The sequence below is a fragment of the Schistocerca nitens genome, chromosome 6, assembly GCF_023898315.1.
Source record: "Schistocerca nitens isolate TAMUIC-IGC-003100 chromosome 6, iqSchNite1.1, whole genome shotgun sequence".
In the NCBI taxonomy this organism is placed as follows: domain Eukaryota; kingdom Metazoa; phylum Arthropoda; class Insecta; order Orthoptera; family Acrididae; genus Schistocerca; species Schistocerca nitens.
This window is the reverse complement of record NC_064619.1, coordinates 309,842,914-309,865,894: the sequence shown is the minus strand read 5'-3', so window position 1 is coordinate 309,865,894 and position 22,981 is coordinate 309,842,914. Positions and strand designations below refer to the sequence as shown.

The 22,981-nt window shown below is 42.7% G+C and overlaps 1 protein-coding gene across 1 annotated transcript in view; it reads right to left on the bottom strand.

Annotated features, from left to right (window-relative positions):
- LOC126263341 (zinc finger protein 865) overlaps positions 1-22,067 on the bottom strand; it is a 30,956-nt gene extending 8,889 nt beyond the window's left edge. The window contains exon 1 of the mRNA XM_049960430.1: positions 22,059-22,067. Coding sequence (XP_049816387.1) covers positions 22,059-22,067 — 9 coding nt within the window. The remainder of the gene's footprint in view (positions 1-22,058) is intronic.
- Positions 22,068-22,981: the final 914 nt, after the last annotated feature.

Below are 22,981 nucleotides of genomic sequence, written 5' to 3'. Positions count from 1 at the left end.
GGTCCCTACCTTACGCCTCGCTGTTGCAAACGGACGTTACACCACGATACATACACAAATTTGAAAAAGTGAACATCACAAAAAAAATAAAAAAATGGGAGGGTGGTCCAACACCGTAACCACCTAACAACGACGCCATTTATCTACTCGGCTGATCTATACTACATTTCCTAATCTTGGAGCGTTCACTGTTTCTATTTTGCTTTTCTTTTCACAATCCAGTAGACCTCCTTCCTGTTTTCATGCTTGATCTGTTTTCAGTTTCTGACGGGCTGTCCTCTGTGCTCTCCTACCACTAAATCTGAGGGGGGTTGCGATGGGGAGGTTCCCTTTTAAGTAGGTTCGGCTGCCGGTATCTGCAACATATCTATGCTAAGATAAATGTACTCAGGGCCTCCAAATGAACCCAGCACAAGTGTGAGTAGATTACAATAGCACACACACGCAGGCATTGGCCTATAATGAGACAGGAAATAGGTTACCTCATTCTTTATTATCATCATTATTTTAAGGAACCATCCAGATATTCGGCTGAATAGATTTAGAGCACACGCACTGCAACGTTCCGACTGGTGCGGAGCTACAATACTCCTGGCAAAAAAGGATGGGGTTTGGGATTTACTATCCCATGCAAGACGAGGTCATTAGACACAGAGCACAAACTCAGGGTGAGGAATGAAGATGTCAGCGCCCTTTCGAAGAAACCATTCCGGCAGTTATCTTAAACGATTTAGGGAAAATATGCCAAAGTAAGTTTGATTTTCTGAATGAATTTTCACTCTGCAGCAGAGTGTGTGCTGATATGAAAATTCCTAACAGCTTAAAACTATGTTCCGGACCGGGACTCGAGTGCCCTATCTTTAAGGAGTGCTAGACCCGAAAGGTTCGCAGGAGAGCTTCTGTGGAGTTTGGAAAGTACGAAAACAGGCACTATCTGAAGTGAACCTGTGAGGGCGGGTTGTATGTGGTGCCTGGATAGCTCAGTCGGAGGAGCACTTGCCCGCGAAAGGTTTCAGTCCCGTTCCGACACACGGTTCTAATCTGCCAGCAAGTTCCAAATCTGGTATACCAGGCGGTGATCCCCAGTACTCAACAGGCAGTGCCAAACCGTGCAAGCAGTGCTGTTGTGCACATCCTGTCCAATACGCTCCTTCGGTTTCCGCAAAGAAAAAAGGTAGCTCCGAACATAGCGCATGATGATTAAGTGGCGAAAATTTCACCGAGAAACTAAACAGAGTTCTTGCGCAGATGAACTTGTCATCCAATTCTGTTACATTGTCTTTGTGAAAGAAACTAATCATAAGAATTAAGATCAGACAAAATAAATTTTCTCAAGTGCTTCAAAGTATTAAGTTGGGAACTGAAGCGTTTCTTCCTCTGGTATCCTGCACCAACATCGTAAACCATCAAGAATCAATACAGTGAAAAACCACCCAAAGTTGCGAATTTTACTTTTTTTATTTACTTGATGGCTAGTTTCGGGTAGGGACCCATTTTCAAATCACCGTGCCAGATAGTCAAAATGGTATGTCCAAAAATGCAAAACTATGTTAAAAATATACACATATTATGAAGTGAAATAGATGGGTATCTCATGCAACTAATGAGGAGGAACTGAATAGAACTGGGGAGCAGAGGAATTTATGGTACAACTTGAATAGAAGAAGGGATCGGTTAGTAGGACAAGAAGGGATCGGTTAGTAGGACACGTTCTGAGGCTTCAAGGGATCACCAACTTAGTATTGGAGGGAAGAGTGGACGGTAAAAATCATAGAGGGAGACCAGGAGATGAGTACACTAAACAGATTCAGAAGAATGTTGGTCGCAGTAGTTACTCGGAGATGAAGAGGCTTGCACATGATCGAGTAGCATGGAGAGCTGCAACAAACAAGTCTCGGGACTGAAGACCACTAAACAACAACATGGAGTGCAAATGAATAGTTACAGTGCATATAGCAAGATCAAGAATGAAGCCCATGGATCAGATTTCATGGCAGATTGAAGCTGTGTGCTGAACCAGGACTCAAATTCCGAACCTTGCGTTGCTTGGACGTGAGTCGTGCTTGTGTACCTCAAGACAGAGCATTCCCCTCGAAAAGCGAGGGTATACTCGTATTTATATTCCGAAACATAGTTTTGATCCTAGAGGAAGTTTCAAAACTGCATACACTCCGTAGAAAGATTGATTCTACAGTCCACAGATTTCAATACGCAGTGTTTCACTTGCTTGCTTTTCCTCAGTACACACCTATTAGTTTCAGTATTTTCACTGACGGAATATCTACTTTGTGTAACTGTGTCCATCTCGGCCATCACTAAAGTGGCGAGTGTAGTAATGCTTACAAATCGATCCGAATCGAAGATCAGTAACATACAGTAAAGAGCGACTCAGTGATGGTAATCTATGGAGGCAACCACCGCCCTATCAAAGTGTGAGCAGGAATGTCTAATTGTTGCCGGCCGCGGTGGTCTCGCGGTTCTAGGCGCGCAGTCCGGAACCGTGCGACTGCTACGGTCGCAGGTTCGAATCCTGCCTCGGGCATGGGTGTGTGTGATGTCCTTAGGTTAGTTAGGTTTAAGTAGTTCTAAGTTCTAGGGGACTGATGACCACAGCAGTTGAGTCCCATAGTGCTCAGAGCCATTTGAACCATTTGTCTAATTGTTGCCACGTTCGCGCGGACAATACTCGCAAGTGTGTGGAGTGCTGCCAGCGTCACAATAATCGAGGATTACACAGCCCGCGAGGTGGACTTCCGTATCTTGTGTGTGCGGCTGGTCCCGGCGGAGGTTCGAGTCCTCCCTCGGGCATGGGTGTGTGTGCTGTTCTTTGGATTGTTTGGGGGAAGAGACCAAACAGCGAGGTCATCGATCTCATCGGATTAGGGAAGGACGGGGAAGGAAGCCGGCCGTGCCCTTTCAAAGGAACCATCCCGGCATTTGCCTGGAGCGATTTAGGGAAATCACGAAACCTAAATCAGGATGGCCGGACGTGGGATTGAACCGCCGTGCTCCCGAATGCCAAAACCTCCTAAAGCCCCAGCTCGTGCCCGCCGCACGCGATTTTCAATATCCTCTCTATCTCTTACACCCCCCTGTTATTCGGCTATTTCGTTGATATTATTAATTTAAACTTTCCTGTGAAGGTAATAAAAGAAAAAAGACTTTTGTAAACGTCATCAAAAACTAATAACTTTTACATTCAACCTTAACTTTTACAAGACACCCTAGTTTCGTAATAAGAAAACCAGACAAAACTATTTGATTGTCAATTTTATGATGTTAAAATTCACAACATGTTGAAGTCAAATTTACATAAACGTCACTTTTACTTTTGTAAGTGCAAGAAGAGGTTTATAATGTTCAGGACGATTTTCGCTAAGAAAATAGATGAAGTCGCGCAGTGCGCATGCTCAGTAACTCAGATGGTTTTCGTAGGCCAATCTGAGGCTATTTAGCGGTTCGATGGACCACAAGTGTTGTGCATCAATTTGGTCGTCTAGACTTACCTACAGCACTGTGGTACGTTGTAAATAGTTACTGTTTATACCCAGCATACCTGCAGCAGAATAACCAAAGTGACTAACAGTCACAGAAAGGGACCATGTTGGCATTTCGCCGTCACCCGCACAACTAATATATCCGCAGTAGCATCAGCTGTGCAGCTCAGTACTGAATTCTTTCGTAGGTTTTCAGCTAACCTGTAGTACTGAGTTCGGCTTGCAGGGTCGTAATACCCTTACTACACTGCTGCTCACTTTCGCTGCTAGCCGCAGACAATACTTCTGGACATCAGAAAAAAGAATGGCACAAAGAAACGAATCGCATAACAGAAACGTAACAGTTACATTGAATTTTCCGCAGAGCGATATGACAACGGCGAACAAAGCGGTTGTTGCTGAATTCTTTTTCAAACAGCTAGCTGACAATTTGTTGGTTGTTCTGAGATCTGTATAGAATCCAAAATATAGCCAAATATAGAAAAAACTATGAAATAAAAAGTGGAAATATTAGTTGCAATAGTGGAATGAAAACCAGTTTATATTCGTTGATGATGAAAAGTCGAAAAACAGACAAAGGAGGGGGGAGGGGAGGGAGAGGGGGAGGGAGGGAGGGAGGGAGAGAGAGAGAGAGAGAGAGAGAGAGAGAGAGAGAGAGAGACCGATGGAGGGTGAGGCAGAAAAAAAAAAGAAGCATGATGTATAGAAGACAAATTATGAAGATACGGGAAAATAAAGTGGTTGAGATATGAAGGGAGGAGGTAGTCTAACTGGGAGAAGATGGATGATGATGATGTTTGGTTTGTGGGGCGCTCAACAGTGCGTTCATCAGCGCCCGCACGAAGCCCCAATTTTTTTCACACTCCAATTTTTTACATAGTCCAGTCTAGCCACTGTCACGAATGATTATGATGATGAAATGATGAGGACAACACAAACACCCAGTCCCTAGGCAGAGGAGAAGATGGAGCATTTGGTTTACTATTTGTCTGAATGAAACCTACCACGTACTTTAACTTCTTTGGGAGAAAATTTATAGAGCAGCTACAGCTAATTCAGATCTTTTCGTTAATCTTCTTTAAGCTGTAGACAGCAGTTGCTGACATGTGAATATTATCGAAGTTTAATAAGTCACTGTTGCAAAATACTAACACGAAATATTTACAGGAGAAATGGTGAATTTCGGAGAAATGTACGAACACGCGAGGCAATACTGACTAAGACTTATCTTAGAATACAGCCTAAGAAAAAGGAAACCTATGTTTGTAGCATTTGTACACTTAGAGAAAGCTTTTGATAATACTGACTGAAGTACTCTCTTTGAAATGCTGGAGTTAGTAGGGATAAAATACAGGAGCGAAAGGCTATTTACAACTTGTACAGAAAGCAAGCGGCAGTTATAAGAGTCAAGGGGCATGAGAGGGAAATGTAGTTGAGAACGTAAGTAAGGTAAGGCTGTAGCCTATCCCCGATGTTATTCAATCCATACACTGGGCAAGCAGTAAAGGAAACAAAGAAAAATTTGGAGTAGGAACTAAAGTTCAGGGAAAAGAAGCAAAAACTTTGAGGTTTGCCGATGACATTGCTATACTATCAGAGACAACAAAGGACCTGGAAGAACGGTATGGACAGTGTCTTGAAAAGAGAGGGTAAGATGGACATCAACAAAAGGACAAGAATAACGGAGTGTGGTCGATTTCCTCAGGTTATGCTGAGGGAATTAGGTTAGGAAACAAGACAGATAAAGTAGTGGATGAGATTTGCTATTTGAGCAGAAAAATAACTGATGATGGCGAAAGTGGAGAGGATTAAAACGTAGACTGGCAGCAGCAACAAAAGTGAAACTTCCTGGCAGATTAAAACTGTGTTCGAGTCTCGGTCGGGCACACAGTTTTAATCTGCCAGGAAGTTTCATATCAGCGCACACTCCGCTGCAGAGTGAAATTCTAGCAACAAAAGTGTTTCGGAAGACGAGAAATTTCTTGAAATCGAATATAGAATTAAGTGTTGGGAAGTCCTCTCTGAAAGTCTTTGTATGGAGTGTAGCCACGTATGGAAATGAAACATGGACGATAAACAGTTTAGCCAAGAACGGAAGAGAAGATTTTGAAATGTGGTGCTACAGAACAATGCTGAATTTTAGATGATAAATCACATAACTAATGAGGATGTGCTGAATAGGATTGGGGAGGAAAGAAATTTGTGGCAGAACCTGTCTAGAAGAATGGATCGTTGTTAGGACACATTTTGAGACATCAAGGGATCACCGATTTAATACTGGACGGAAGTTGGAAGCATAAAAATCATAGAGGGAGAACACGAAATGAACACAGTAAGCAGATTCAGAAGGATGTAAGCTGCAGTAATTCTTCGGAGACAGAGTAGCACGTAAAACTGCACCACCACCACGAGAACAACAACAACATTCTCTATTGGCCTATTTAACAGCAAGAAAACAAAGAAATAGTGGTTACAGTTGATTTTAATGTGGATTTTCTTAAAATCTGTTCCAGTAGGGATTTATTAGTCAGAAACACTATCATTAAACTCAATTCCTGCAGTAAACTTCTTAACTCTGTTAGCTAATTGCTTACAAACAGCCTTTGATAATATCCTTATAGAAGATCTAATGTAAAAAATTATGTTACGAAACCAGTAGTCAATGGCCCCTCAGAGCATGACATACAGCGGAACAGAATACAGGATCTAATAATCTTAAATCAAGAGGGTAGTTAGTGAGCCAAAAATGTATTATTTTAGGACACTCCTCAAAGATATGAACTAAAGTAATGTATACACTGTTCATGGCATGAAGGAAAAATAAAATACTTTATAAATGAAGTCCTTATTTTATTTTAGTACTACTAGCCCTGGAGCGGGAACTTCTTATTTGAAACGCGCGCAGCACAGCGGCCTTTGCTCATGGTTGCGTGGGATTGAGCGCATTCGAAAGGGCTGGACCTAACGCATTTTTAAAGGTTAATTTAGCAGGTATCACGTAGTGGACGAAGTGGACGAGAGAGGAGTACGCTTTCGCTGTGGCGACTTACTTTTCTAATGGCCGTTTGGTCATCGCAATCCAGTTTACCACAGCGGCTACAGGTTGTGTTACTGATCGAAAATCAATTGTTATTTGGGTGGACAAGTTTATGGATACTGGTAGTGTGCAGAAAAAGCAACCAGGGCCTTCAAGAACCATGACACCAAAAAACGTCGAGAAAGTAAGGCTAGCGACTGTGAATTCACCCGAGCGATCTGCACGTAAAGATGCAGCTGCTCTTGCAATTTCTGACGGCACAGTGAGACGAATTCTTCACTAACAGTTGAAATTTCATCCATACGAACCGGCAGTGGTGCGCATACTTAATACAAGCGATTTTGTTTAAAATAGCACGTGAAGTCTTGTTCGGAACCCTGGCTTGTGTTCTTCAGCGACGATGCACATTTTCATTTATCTGGATGTGTGAATCAACAAAACGTACGATACTGGAGTAGCACGAACCCCTGAGAACTGCATGTGCAGGCCTTGCGTACAGTACATGTACACTACTGGCCATTAAAATTGCTACACCAAGAAGAAATTCAGATGATAAACGGGTATTCATTGGACAAATATATTATACTAGAACTGACATGTGATTACATTTTCACGCAATTTGGGTGCGTAGATACTGAGAAATCAGTACCCAGAACAACCACCTCTGGCCGTAATAACGGCCTTGATACGCCTGGGCAGAGTCAAACAGAGCTTGGATGGCGTGTACAGGTACAGCTGCCCATGCAGCTTCAACTCGATACCACAGTTCATCAAGAGTAGTGACTGGCGTATTGTGACGAGCCAGTTGCTCGGCCACCATTGACCAGACGTTTTCAATTGGTGAGAAATCTGGAGAATGTGCTGGCCAGGGCAGCAGTCGAGCATTTTCTGTATCCAGGAAGGCCCGTACAGGACCTGCAACATGCGGTCGTGCATATCCTGCTGAAATGTAGGGTTTCGCAGGGATCGAATGAAAGGTAGAGCCACGGGACGTAACAAATCTGAAATGTAACGTCGACTGTTCAAATTGCCGTCAATGCGAACAAGAGGTGACCGATACGTGTAACCAATGGCACCCATACCATCACGCCGGGTGATACGCCAGTAAGGCGATGATGGATACACGCTTCCAATGTTTGTTCACCGCAATGTAGCCAAACACGGATGTGACCATCATAATGCTGTAAACAGAACCTGGATTCATCCGAAAAATGACGTTTTACCATTGGCGCACCCAGGTTCGTCGTTGAGTACACCATCGCAGGCGCTCTTGTCTGTGAAGCAGCGTCAAGGGTAACCGCAGCCATGGTCTCCGAGCTGATAGTCCATGCTGCTGCAAACGTCGTCGAACTGTTCGTGCAGATGTTTGTCGTCTTGCAAATGTCCCCATCTGTTGACTCAGGGATTGAGACGTGGCTGCACGATCCGTTACAGCCATGCGGATAAGATGCCTGTCATCTCGAATGCTAGTGATACGAGGCCGTTGAAAACCAGCACGGCGTTCCATATTACCCTCCTGAACCCACCGATTCCATATTCTGCTAACAATCATTGGATCTCGACCAACGCGAGCAGCAATGTCGCGATACGATAAACCGCAATCGCGATAGGCTACAATCCGACCTTTATCATAGTCGGAAACGTGATGGTGCGCATTTCTCCTCCTTACACGAGGCATCACAGCAACGTTTCACCAGGCAACGCCGGTCAACTGCTGTTTGTGTATGAGAAATCGGTTGGAAAATTTCCTCATGTCAGCACGTTGTAGGTGTCGCCACCTGCGCCAACCTTGTGTGAATGCTCTGAAAAGCTAATCATTTGCATATAACAGCATATTCTTCCTGTCGGTTAAATTTCGCGTCTGTAGCACATCATCTTCGTGGCGTAGCAATTTTAATGGCCAGTAGTGTATTATTCAAACATGTCTTATCCAAAATTGGCCTTAGTTGCCCATGGTGTTTGTAAGAGAACGATAGGACAGTTACGGTCACTTCTGAGCGTTACGTACATATAGTTGAAGAATTTTTCTTTACCAAATTCGAAGAAATGGATGCGGGAGATGAGTGCTTGCAACAGGACGTCGCCACGGCTCACACGGTACGAACGTCAATGATACTCTTGGCGAACACTCCCCGACCGTCTCATCTCTTTGAGGGTCTACCCTCAGTGGCCAACACGCTCGCCAGATTTTTCCCACTGCGACTATTTTCTACGGGGCGATCTGAAATCCTTGGTGTATACCAACTGGTCACGGAATCTAGGTAAGCTGCGGAACAATACCCGTACTGCATTTTTTTTTTTATATATATAGAAAGGAAGTTCCCGCGCCGCAACCTGCATTTTCACCCAAAACTAACCCAACCTGATATATTCTATCCACATCCTGGAGGATCACGTCATTCCGAATCTATTGGAAAAAAGTACATCTAATATAATCTGATATCAAGCTAAGTGTCCACGCTGTTCAGTGTAGCAGGGCCATTGTCGCCGAGTTTCTAACTTTGTCACCGACTGCAGGTCAGCAGGTACGGTGAGTGAAACTCATTGAGTCCACGCCTACACTGATAAGACAAAACATTATGACCACGGCCCTCCGCGAAGTTGGATGCCACCTTGTGGAGTTGAGGGCACATGACGCGGCAAAAGAAGTATTTAAGTGGAGCTGACACGTTCAGGGGGTCACCCTATTGAAAATGGGGAAGTCCATCGAGACAAGCAACTTTGACAAAGGGCAGATTATTATTATTATTATTATTATTATTATTATTATTATTATTATTATTATTATTATTATTATTATTTCTTTCTTGTCTCAGACGTTATGTCTGGTTAAAAATGGAAGGTGACGCGGACCTTGATCAAGCGTGACTTCCTTTTAACTGTACGGTATATGTTACATTGGATTTAGGAACTTTCGGGTAATTGAACAAGTGTCAATAATTACAGATTTCTGTAGTTGTATACACTCCTGGAAATTGAAATAAGAACACCGTGAATTCATTGTCCCAGGAAGGGGAAACTTTATTGACACATTCCTGGGGTCAGATACATCACATGATCACACTGATAGAACCACAGGCACATAGACACAGGCAACAGAGCATGCACAATGTCGGCACTAGTACAGTGTATATCCACCTTTCGCAGCAATGCAGGCTGCTATTCTCCCATGGAGACGATCGTAGAGATGCTGGATGTAGTCCTGTGGAACGGCTTGCCATGCCATTTCCACCTGGCGCCTCAGTTGGACCAGCGTTCGTGCTGGACGTGCAGATCGCGTGAGACGACGCTTCATCCAGTCCCAAACATGCTCAATGGGGGACAGATCCGGAGATCTTGCTGGCCAGGGTAGTTGACTTACACCTTCTAGAGCACGTTGGGTGGCACGGGATACATGCGGACGTGCATTGTCCTGTTGGAACAGCAAGTTCCCTTGCCGGTCTAGGAATGGTAGAACGATGGGTTCGATGACGGTTTGGATGTACCGTGCACTATTCAGTGTCCCCTCGACGATCACCAGTGGTGTACGGCCAGTGTAGGAGATCGCTCCCCACACCATGATGCCGGGTGTTGGCCCTGTGTGCCTCGGTCGTATGCAGTCCTGATTGTGGCGCTCACCTGCACGGCGCCAAACACGCATACGACCATCATTGGCACCAAGGCAGAAGCGACTCTCATCGCTGAAGACGACACGTCTCCATTCGTCCCTCCATTCACGCCTGTCGCGACACCACTGGAGGCGGGCTGCACGATGTTGGGGCGTGAGCGGAAGACGGCCTAACGGTGTGCGGGACCGTAGCCCAGCTTCATGGAGACGGTTGCGAATGGTCCTCGCCGATATCCCAGGAGCAACAGTGTCCCTAATTTGCTGGGAAGTGGCGGTGCGGTCCCCTACGGCACTGCGTAGGATCCTACGGTCTTGGCGTGCATCCGTGCGTCGCTGCGGTCCGGTCCCAGGTCGACGGGCACGTGCACCTTCCGCCGACCACTGGCGACAACATCGATGTACTGTGGAGACCTCACGCCCCACGTGTTGAGCAATTCGGCGGTACGTCCACCCGGCCTCCCGCATGCCCACTATACGCCCTCGCTCAAAGTCCGTCAACTGCACATACGGTTCACGTCCACGCTGTCGCGGCATGCTACCAGTGTTAAAGACTGCGATGGAGCTCCGTATGCCACGGCAAACTGGCTGACACTGACGGCGGCGGTGCACAAATGCTGCGCAGCTAGCGCCATTCGACGGCCAACACCGCGGTTCCTGGTGTGTCCGCTGTGCCGTGCGTCTGATCATTGCTTGTACAGCCCTCTCGCAGTGTCCGGAGCAAGTATGGTGGGTCTGACACACCGGTGTCAATGTGTTCTTTTTTCCATTTCCAGGAGTGTATATAAGTTTAGATGTAGCTGTATTCCATTGATGTACTGGTGGATATTGTGTGGTATGACTCCTGTAGTTGATAGTACAATTGGTATAATGTCAACTTTATCCTGATGCCACATGTCCTTGACTTCCTCAGCCAGTTGGATGTATTTTTCAATTTTTTCTCCTGTTTTCTTTTGTATATTTGTTGTATTGGGTATGGATATTTCGAATAGTTGTGTTAATTTCTTCTTTTTATTGGTGAGTATGATGTCAGGTTTGTTATATGGTGTTGTTTTATCTGTTATAATGGTTCTGTTCCAGTATAATTTGTATTCATCGTTCTCCAGTACATTTTGTGGTGCATACTTGTATGTAGGAACTTGTTGTTTTAAAAGTTTATGTTGTAAGGCAAGCTGTTGATGTATTATTTTTGCGACATTGTCATGTCTTCTGGGGTATTCTGTATTTGCTAGTATTGTACATCCGCTTGTGATGTGATCTACTGTTTCTATTTGTTGTTTACAAAGTCTGCATTTATCTGTTGTGGTATTGGGATCTTTAATAATATGCTTTCTGCAATATCTGGTGTTTATTGTTTGATCCTGTATTGCAATCATGAATCCTTCCGTCTCACTGTATATATTGCCTTTTCTTAGCCATGTGTTGGATGCGTCTTGATCGATGTGTGGCTGTGTTAGATGATACGGGTGCTTGCCATGAAGTATTTTCTTTTTCCAATTTACTTTCTTCGTATTTGTTGATGTTATGTGATCTAAAGGGTTGTAGAAGTGGTTATGAAATTGCAGTGGTGTAGCCGATGTATTTATATGAGTGATTGCCTTGTGTATTTTGCAAGTTTCTGCTCGTTCTAGAAAGAATTTTCTTAAATTGTCTACCTGTCCATAATGTAGGTTTTTTATGTCGATAAATCCCCTTCCTCCTTCCTTTCTGCTTAATGTGAATCTTTCAGTTGCTGAATGTATGTGATGTATTCTATATTTGTGGCATTGTGATCGTGTAAGTGTATTGAGTGCTTCTAGGTCTGTGTTACTCCATTTCACTACTCCAAATGAGTAGGTCAATATTGGTATAGCATAAGTATTTATAGATTTTGTCTTGTTTCTTGCTGTCAATTCTGTTTTCAGTATTTTTGTTAGTCTTTGTATTTTTCTTTTAGTTCTTCTTTAATATTTGTATTATCTATTCCTATTTTTTGTCTGTATCCTAGATATTTATAGGCATCTGTTTTTTCCATCGCTTCTATGCAGTCGCTGTGGTTATCCAATATGTAATCTTCTTGTTTAGTGTATTTTCCCTTGACTATGCTATTTTTCTTACATTTGTCTGTTCCAAAAGCCATACTTATATCATTGCTGAATCCTTCTATTATCTTTAGTAATTGGTTGAGTTGTTGATTTGTTGCTGCCAGTAGTTTTAGATCATCCATGTATAGGAAATGTGTGATTTTGTGTGGGTATGTTCCAGTAATATTGTATCCATAATTTGTATTATTTAGCATGTTGGATAGTGGGTTCAGAGCAAGGCAGAACCAGAAAGGACTTAATGAGTCTCCTTGGTATATTCCACGCTTAATCTGTATTGGCTGTGATGTGATATTATTTGAATTTGAAACTTCCTGGCAGATTAAAACTGTGTGCCCGACCGAGACTCGAACTCGGGACCTTTGCCTTTCGCGGGCAAGTGCTCTACCAACTGAGCTACCGAAGCACGACTCACGCCCGGTCCTCACAGCTTTACTTCTGCCAGTACCTCGTCTCCTACCTTCCAAACTTTACAGAAGCTCTCCTGCGAACCTTGCAGAACTAGCACTCCTGAAAGAAAGGATATTGCGGAGACATGGCTTAGCCACAGCCTGTGAGGACCGGGCGTGAGTCGTGCTTCGGTAGCTCAGTTGGTAGAGCACTTGCCCGCGAAAGGCAAAGGTCCCGAGTTCGAGTCTCGGTCGGGCACACAGTTTTAATCTGCCAGGAAGTTTCATATCAGCGCACACTCCGCTGCAGAGTGAAAATCTCATTCTGGAAACACCCCCAGGCTGTGGCTAAGCCATGTCTCCGCAATATCCTTTCTTTCAGGAGTGCTAGTTCTGCAAGGTTCGCAGGAGAGCTTCTGTAAAGTTTGGAAGGTAGGAGACGAGGTACTGGCAGAAGTAAAGCTGTGAGGACCGGGCGTGAGTCGTGCTTCGGTAGCTCAGTTGGTAGAGCACTTGCCCGCGAAAGGCAAAGGTCCCGAGTTCGCGTCTCGGTCGGGCACACAGTTTTAATCTGCCAGGAAGTTTCATATCAGCGCACACTCCGCTGCAGAGTGAAAATCTCATTCTGGAAACAACCCCCAGGCTGTGGCTAAGCCATGTCTCCGCAATATCCTTTCTTTCAGGAGTGCTAGTTCTGCAAGGTTCGCAGGAGAGCTTCTGTAAAGTTTGGAAGGTAGGAGACGAGGTACTGGCAGAAGTAAAGCTGTGAGGACCGGGCGTGAGTCGTGCTTCGGTAGCTCAGTTGGTAGAGCACTTGCCCGCGAAAGGCAAAGGTCCCGAGTTCGAGTCTCGGTCGGGCACACAGTTTTAATCTGCCAGGAAGTTTCATATCAGCGCACACTCCGCTGCAGAGTGAAAATCTCATTCTGGAAATTATTTGAATTTGTTTGGATATTAAGTGTGGTTTTCCAATTTTTCATTACTATGTTTAGGAACTGTATCAATTTAGGATCTACTTTGTATATTTCCAATATTTGTAGTAACCATGAGTGGGGTACACTATCATAAGCTTTTTGGTAATCAATGTATGTGTAGTGTAGCGACCTTTGTTTAGTTTTAGCTTGATATGTCACCTCTGTCTCTATTATCAGTTGCTCTTTACATCCTCGCGCTCCTTTGCAACAGCCTTTTTGTTCTTCATTTATAATTTTGTTCTGTGTTGAATGTGTCATTAATTTCTGTGTAATGACTGAAGTTAATATTTTGTATATTGTTGGTAGGCATGTTATGGGGCGATATTTAGCTGGGTTCGCTGTGTCTGCTTGATCTTTAAGTTTCAGATAAGTTATTCCATGTGTAAGTGCATCAGGGGATGTGTATGGGTCTGCAATGTAACTGTTAAATAATTTAGTTAGATGTGAATGTGTTGAGGTGAACTTCTTTAACCAGAAATTTGCTATTTTATCATTTCCAGGGGCTTTCCAATTGTGAGTAGAATTAATTGCTTGGGTGACTTCATGTTGCAAAATTATCACTTCAGGCATTTGTGGTATCATCTTGTATGTGTGTGTTTCTGCTTGTATCCACCGTGCATGCCTGTTATGTTGTGCCGGGTTTGATCATATGTTGCTCCAGAAGTGTTCCATGTCTGTTATGTTTGGTGGATTGTCTATTTTAATGTGTGTGTTATCTGTTGTCTGGTAAAATTTCTTTTGGTTTGTGTTGAATGTTTGGTTTTGTTTCCTTCTATTTTCACTTTTTTTGTATCTTCTAAGTCGTTTGGCCAATGCTTGTAATTTCTGCTTCTTTTCATCTAATTGCTCTATCACTTCTTGTTGTGAGATTTTACCTAACCTTTTTCGTTTTTTTTCTGACATTTCATTTCTTATAAATTTTGTTAGCTGTCCGATGTCTTTTCTCAGTTTTTCTATTCTGATCTGTAGCCTGTGTTGCCATGCTGGTTTTGTGGGTTTCTTCTGTGTGTTGGTTGGTTCTGATCTCTGCCTAGTGTGTATATTTAGAGTAGTGAGTGCTCCTATATAAACCAGTAGTTGTAACTCTTCCATAGTTGTGTTTTCATTTATTTTGTTGTGTTGATAGTTTTTATTGTTGTTTCGACTTGTGGGTTATTTGGCGGTCTATGCAAGAATGGTCTAATGTCTGTATTTGTGTCTTTGTGTTCTATATATGTCAGCTGAAATTTTTCTTCTATATCTAACATGTGTGTCACTTCGTGTTCTATTTGTGCTTCTTCTGGTGGCTGTCTTAAGATTTCGTTTTCCTCTGACTGTTTAATTGATGCGTGTTGTTGTTTGTTTGCTCTGGAATGTTTGAGTCCATTACTGTATTTTCTTCTTCTTCTGATTGCACATTATTTTGTTCCAGTATTTGTTGAACTTGTTGTTTGATGTTTTCTAATTCTGACTGGGGTATCCTGTTATTTTTTATTATTACACGGATCTGATCAGCTAGTCGTTGTTCTGTTAAAAATTTTAATTCTGGGTATCTGGTGATAAATGTTGTGTATACTTGTGATCTGTATCCAGTTGTGTTGGTTCCTAGATTTGTTGCTTGGTAATAACAGAACATGAGGTGTCGGTTAACTTCATCTGACCATCTCATCCTCTGCCTTTGTTTTCCTTCTAGGGTGGTTGCAGGAATTCCTGCAAAACACCTCTATTTGGATTTGAATCATTTTCCAGTTGGCTAGCAGTGTCGTTACCATTGTGGGCGGGCATAGGGTTCAAGCGTCGTCCCCGACCATGACGGCGCTTGTCCGAGGCTTCTTTAGTTCTGTCCTGAACCAACTAATCACACTAAAAGGGGGGTTAGCCCTATTAGTGGTTTGTTCTTTTCGTCGCCTTTTACGACTGGCAGAACATACCGGAGAGCCTGTCAACGAGTATCTCGAAAACGGCGAAGCTGGTCGAATGCTCACATGCCACTGTTGTGGGCATCTACGGAAAGAGGTTGATAGACAGTGAAACTACCACTAGGAGCTAAATGGATGGACGTGCACGACTCTTCACAGAACGTGAGGTTCGGAGGCTCGTCTGCTCTGTAAAGTAGGATAGAAGGTGATCTGTGGCATCTCTGCATGAGTACAATGGTGGTGCACGCACAAGTGTTTCGGAGCACACCGTTCATTGTATATTCTTGAATATGGAGGTCAGCAGCAAACCACCTCTAAGTCTTCACATGCTGACCCAATGAAATCGTCAATTACGATTGCAGAGGGCACGCGACCACCGAGATTCGATGTTAGACCAATGGAAACATGTCACCTCTTCGGGTGAATCGCATTTTTTGCTGTCATGAGGTGAACGGCGGCTCGAAACGTGCAGCGCGCCCCGGACGCAGGCTGGTGGGAGCAATATTATGCTCTGGGAGACATTCCCCTGCGCGCTTGCATGGGAGCCGTGGTAATAATCGAAGACACGCTGACAGCTGTCTTGAAAGGAGGATATAAGATGAACATCAACAAAAGCAAAACGAGGATAATGGAATGTAGTCAAATTAAATCGGGTGATGCTGAGGGAATTAGATTAGGAAATGAGACACTTAAAGTAGTAAAGGAGTTTTGCTATTTAGGGAGTAAAATAACTGATGATGGTCGAAGTAGAGAGGATATAAAATGTAGACTGGCAATGGCAAGGAAATCGTTTCTGAAGAAGAGAAATTTGTTAAGGGGCTCCGGAACGCCCTATACTTGCAATGTTAAAATAACGCTTATAAATTACATCTTTCCTCACAAAATATTTGAGGTAGGAAATTGAACTTTTTACAGATTGTTTATTGGAATATGGGCTACAACTTAACACAGGGATTTTACAAAATTTTAGTTCAGTTATTAAAGATGATTTTTTTTCAATTATAATGAAAATTCACAACATTTTTTTGCAATTTTTTATTTATATATTCAAAAATATACAGTTTTTTGGAAAAAGGCTGTGTTAAATTATGCAGAAGGTACTGTGTAACATTTACAGAAAGTTTGAAACATATATGTTTGGAAGATCCTTAGAAAACATGTAATTAGTATGAGAAAATAAAAGTTTTGGGAATCGAGCGACAAAGATTGGATTAACTTTTTAGTGCATTCCAGGTCCATAGGATGGATTATCTTCATCCTCTGCAAACTCCTCCTCCAGCTTCCTCTTGTTCCTCCTCCTGTTTACTCTTGCTTGTATTTCTAGACTCTTTACAGCCCTGTCTGCAGCCCGAAGGCGTTCCTTGTCTAAAGCAAGCATCGCTCGTACCATGTTAGAACCTATCTTCATTCCCATATTTCTAAATACCTTGCACCTTACAATGTTGCCATCATTGAAAGTCGCAACAGCATCATACACACCAAAGTGAAGTGTTTCTATTCCAACAAATACAGTCTTGGGGATTCTCGACCATATAACACTATTTACACTTTCATTGGGGTTTTGAGTTTTTCCGTGAATACACTTTTTCAACAGTTCAGGTGCTGCTAAGTCTCTGAAAATAGGTTTTATCACCTCCATTATTGCATGAGGCAGACTATGCTTATGAGTGTACACTTCACCAGTTAGCAATCCTTTGTTATATTTACACCAACTGTCTTCTTCTTTGGGACACAAGCTATGTTGGGGATTTTCATCGGTTGAAGAAGTATGAAAAAAGAGAGCCCCAACAGCCTTCTTCATTTCGTCGACACTTTGTGTATTTTGCCTAATAGCCATTCCATAATAGTTCTGTATTTTGTCAATTACACTGTCAGTTAACCTTCCCTTCCCATCCAACCCTTTACCATCACTGAGTTTTTGTTTTTTGTACGAAGCTTTCAGTCGCCGAAGTCTTGTTCCCATTCGCTTCTGTACGTGTCCAATACACTCAAATTTCTGCACTACAACATCATCACCATAGGGCTTCAGTCCTTGAACATGTTTGAAACTTTTAGAATCACCGTCACCAAGGGAATTAACATATCGCACTTTATCACACGCCTCAGAACGCTGGAATATACTGGAAACACCAGCCACTTCCATTCCTCCACTACTGCCACTATAGTTAGCTTTGCAATTATTTTCATGTGTACCTTTATATTTTTGTGGACATCTACAATACTTTGATATTACTGCTACATCTAAAACTTTCCCTGTATACATGTTGGTGGCAGATACTACACCATGAAGAGATGTGTGTCCCCGTTTATGCCAGGTACCATAGAACGCTGCAGTCAAATCTCTGTTACCATTATTTTCCATTACTGCCTCTTCCACAGCGTTCTTCATAGATTCTATACAGACATCTTCTACTTTAGACCCTATTAATTTATTATAGGTCGTAAACCTGGTTGGGGGATTTGGAAGATTCATGATGCCACAGAAAATTGCACCTGCAGTAGCACCCTTACCAACTGAACGCAAGGAATAAACAAATCTAATGTTGTGTTCGTAGATTTTGCTACCATTTTCTTCAGTTGCAGTTACTGCAACACTGTTCCAAAAGGTGGTCATGTATGAACACTTATCACATTTCAGTTGTATTTCACTAGCAAGTCCTACGTGCTTTATTATGGAGAGTTCCAGACCAACTTCACTACAATGAATACATCTTACACAGTTTGAAAAAATTCCTTTGAGAACCGACATATCAAATATTTCATTCACATCCGATTCGCCCATAAAACATTCATAGTTTTCACTCATTGAACCAAGCTTCTTCTGTGAAGTATTTTCTTTCCCACTTTGACTGCTATGGGCAGGTGTACTTGAGAGGTTAGGTTCACTCACTTGGTTATCGTCTTTATTGTTTACAGTAATAACACATACCTTTGGCTTTCCACCATTTCTCCTTTTCTTAAAAGCCTTCAGAGGATTTCTAATAACTTTACTTTTACTCATTATTATACTTCAACAAAACAGAGACTCAAGAAACAGAATTAATTACGAATATTTTCGAGATAACGACAGAGTAAATAAACATGAAACAATCGACAATCACACCAGCGATATATATTGAACCATTACAGGTTAGCCACAACACATACTTTATCTCACATCACTAAAATGTACCTGATGAACACGGACGTTAATAATAACACCATTTGACAGCAGTTTAACAGCGCCACAGTGGGTCACGCCCATGTAGAACACATTTAAAAAAAAATTTAAAAATAGTTGTAGTCTTCGGAATTGAATAAATTATATATCTATTAAAAGGTAATAGTCTGCAGATTCAGAAAACGCAAAAAAGTAAAAATTGAACTTTTCATGATTTTGAGCCTTTCCGGAGCCCCTTAACATCGGGTATAGATTTAAGTGTCAGGAAGTCGTTCTGGAAGTATTTGTATGGAGTGTAGCCATGTATGGAAGTGAAACATGGACGATAACTAGTTTGGACAAGAAGAGAATAGAAGCTTTCGAAATGTGGTGCTACAGAAGAATGCTGAAGATAAGGTGGGTAGATCACGTAACTAATGAGGAGGTATTGAATAGGATTGGGGAGAAGAGAAGTTTGTGGCACAACTTGAGTAGAAGAAGGGATCGGTTGGTAGGACATGTTTTGAGGCATCAAGGGATCACAAATTTAGCATTGGAGGGCAGTGTGGAGGGTAAAAATCGTAGGAGACCAAGAGATGAATACACCAAGCAGATTCAGAAGGATTAGGCTGCAGTAGGTACTGGGAGATGAAGAAGATTGCACAGGATAGAGTAGCATGGAGAGCTGCATCAAACCAGTCTCAGGACTGAAGACCACAACAACAACAACAACAACAACAACAACAACAACGCTGACAGCTGCGAAGTACCTGCATCCCTTCTTGCTAGATGTCTTCCCCGACGGCGATGCCTTCTTTCAGCGGGATAACTGTTCGTGTCTAGGAGCCAGAATCAGGCTACAGCGGTTTGAGGAGCATCACAGTGAAAAACTGATGTCTCGACGAACAAATCCGCCAAATGTAAATCGTATGGAACCCTTTTGGGTCGCTATCGAGCTCCATCATTGCGTACCCGAATCAGCAGCTCGTTATTTACGCGAATTACTTGACCTGTTCGTAGACATCCAACGCCACATACCTCCACAAACCTAACAACAAACTGTCAGATCCCCGATACTCAGAATCAGTGATTTATTTCGTTCCACCGACTGACAAACAAGCCATTAAGCAGGGGGTCACAATGTTTTGGTTCACCAGTGTATATCGTGCGTATAGATGGCCGAATCATACAAGCATCATGGAGTTACTACTAAGTGATTTTAATACTGTAGAAACATGAGACTCATTTTACCGAAGTGCACTGTAATAATATCTGGTAAGTCATGAACTTCTAGCACACCATAGAAGTCAGGAAAATCGGAAACCTGAAATATATGGAAAAATCTGACAAATACACTACTCATTTTAAAAGAGTTTGGACTAGATGACAACACAACAGATGCAACTAAAGCAACTTCAATCAGAATAACATCAAAAGCAAAATTTATAAGGGAACTGTCAGAAAAGTTTGAAATAAAATTAGCAGTAAGACAAGGACATGCTTTGTCGCCGTAAATATTTAACTGTGCATTAGAAAAGTGGTTACGGAATGCTGGAAGGCCATAAATACTAACAGTGTACAACTACAAAAAGAAAGCCAAACAAGATCACTGCAGATTACATGGCACTTTAAAGTGCACAAGCCCATATCACAAAGCTACATTAAGCCGCATATCATCGCACACTCCGCTGCAGAGTGAAAATCTCATTATGGATTTTACAACATCTTTATCAGCCAAGATTGCATATAGGAAATTCGATAACCACCTTCGACAGTTACCAGTCATCTTCAGATCAAAGCATGCATAGCAGTGTCTGAGATATGAGGACACTTTGTTAATTGGCAGTCAACTCAAAGAAAAGTCATGTTACAAGTATGAGTCCGAAGCTGACATTCCCTTGCGCTGTTAACAGCCAGTCGACAAAGCGTCTTCTTATCTTAGACACTACTGCGTATACTTTGATTTAAAAACGGTCGGCAACAGTAGAAACTAATTATCAGATTTCCTATATGCGTCCGTGGCTAAAAAAGACTTTATAAAAATCTACAGCCACTGGGCTAAATGTTTAAGGGGGGTAGGACGTCAAACGGGACGACTTGGAGCAGGAGACACACCGCAGGACATTTTAATTTCCACTGTCTATACTTTTAAAAATAAATTCATAAAACTTTGTCAGAATGACCATTTACACTTATAGTGGTGGAAGTTCAAAAATATAAGAAAATAATTTATTTTTTGACATTTGTATTTCACCTTTTTTTCTTTTACCATTGGCTGCATTTGTTGCTATAGGTACACTTTTCTTCATAAGTAAGGGAGATTCTTCGATGAATTTTGCACAGCATACAAACCACACTTACAGGTGTATGAAACTCTAGAATTTTCCAAATCTATTAAAAACTGTGGTAAAAATTGAGATAATTAACTATAAAATTTGAGTTTTTTCTAAACATGAAGTTTAAAATATAACAGCACATTCATTTTTTCATAAATTAAATAATATATAGAGTTTCATTCACCTGTAAGTATGGTTTGTATGCTGTGCAAAATTCATCGAAGAATCTCTCTTACTTATGAAGAAACCTGTACCTATAGCAAGAAACGCAGCCAATAGAAGTGAAAAAATGATGAAATTTTACATGTAAAAAAGTTTGTTTTGTTATATTTTTGAACTTCCATTGCTATGATTGTGAATCCTGAATCCTTCCTGGTCATGCTGACAATGTTTTATGAATTTATTCGTAAAAGTATTGACAGTGGAAATTAAAATGTCCTGTGGTGTCTCTCCTGCTCCAAGACTGCCCGTTTGACGTCCTACCCCCCTTAAACCAGGTAACCCTTGTATCAAATCTCGCTGGACCGTCGGTTTCATTTTTTAAAGCCTACTTTCAAAATTATGAAAGTTGATACGGAATGATAATGAAGTCCCATGCTTCTTGACAGAGCCTAGGGGAACGATGCGGGAGACCCGCACCTCCCTACCAGGCAAGGTCCTAATGGAGGTGGTTTGCCGGTGCCTTCCTCCAACCGTAATGGGGATGAATGATGATGAAAACTACGTAACACCCAGTCATCTCGGAGCAGACCCAGGCCCAAGGCGGTAAGGCTGCTTATTGTTCCTCAGGAGCCGAAAATAGAGACGGTAGTGATTTTGGACGTCTGGTTTTTTTTTCCTTTTTTACTGCAGAATTCTACCAGAGGTGTAGGATTATCTCGGTACAGCTCTGATTTAGCCGCACTGTATTCCTGCCAGGACGGTTTACTGTTGTACCAGTAGGTATAGTAAACGGCTAGCCAGCGTTTGTAAGCGGGTTGGGTGCTTATAACCACGTGTTGCAATCATGATGAGACGAGAGCTACTTAATCTCTGATGCTAGGTATTTGGCACTACTCGTTCTGAGGACCAGACATACCGCATGGTAATGGCAAGGAACTAACCTTGAACATGTCTTCGTAGGTGTCCATAGTCGTGGCGGCGAACGCCACGTCCATCATCGGGGACGGCGTGCAGTGTGCCAACAGCCAGTGCCGTCCTTGACGCCCAGCATCGAGCTCCGCCAGACGCTCCTCGCCTGGAAAAGGGCCACAGTGCACTCATTACTATTCTCATCTCTTCACAGACCTGAACTACTACTAATACTGCCGGTGCTGTTGCTGCAGTCTGCAAAGAGCGCTGGTCTTATTCTTACCTACCTACTACTGCTCGAGATCATCATAGAAAAAATTAACGTCCTGGAGACTAGTAGTAAGTCAAAAGAACCCGGAGACCTATTAGTGGACATTAATAACAGGTGCCTCCACCCTACGTCCTTATGGCGGCTTGAATTGTTCTGGGGACGGTGCAAACTGTCGTGAAGCAGCATCTGTGAGGTCCAAACTTCCGGTCTGAATCCAGTGGATCACCTTTCGGGTGAGTTACAACGTCGACTTCGCTCCAGACCCAGGTTGGCTTAATTGGCTCTGGGCACTATGAGACTTAACTTCTGAGGTTGTCAGTCCCCTAGAACTACTTAAACCTAACTAACCGAAGGACATCACACACATCCATGCCCGAGGCAGGATTCGAACCTGCAACCGTAGCGGTCGCGCTGTTCCAGACTGTAGCGCCTAGAACCGCTCGGCCACACCGGCCGGCCTGTGGGCAGTGCAGTCGATTACAGGGATGTTATTGTTCACAAGCCTCACGGATGCTGCTTCTTGACGGGATGCTTTGTGATGCTGAAGTGAACAGTCGTCTCCAGACTGTTCCTCTACTGTACGCAGTACACAATGCTGCAAAATGTGCTCAGATACTTCCGCATTTAACGCTTTTCAATGCGCAATAAAGGGACCACACCATAACCACGAAGAAAGCACCCCAT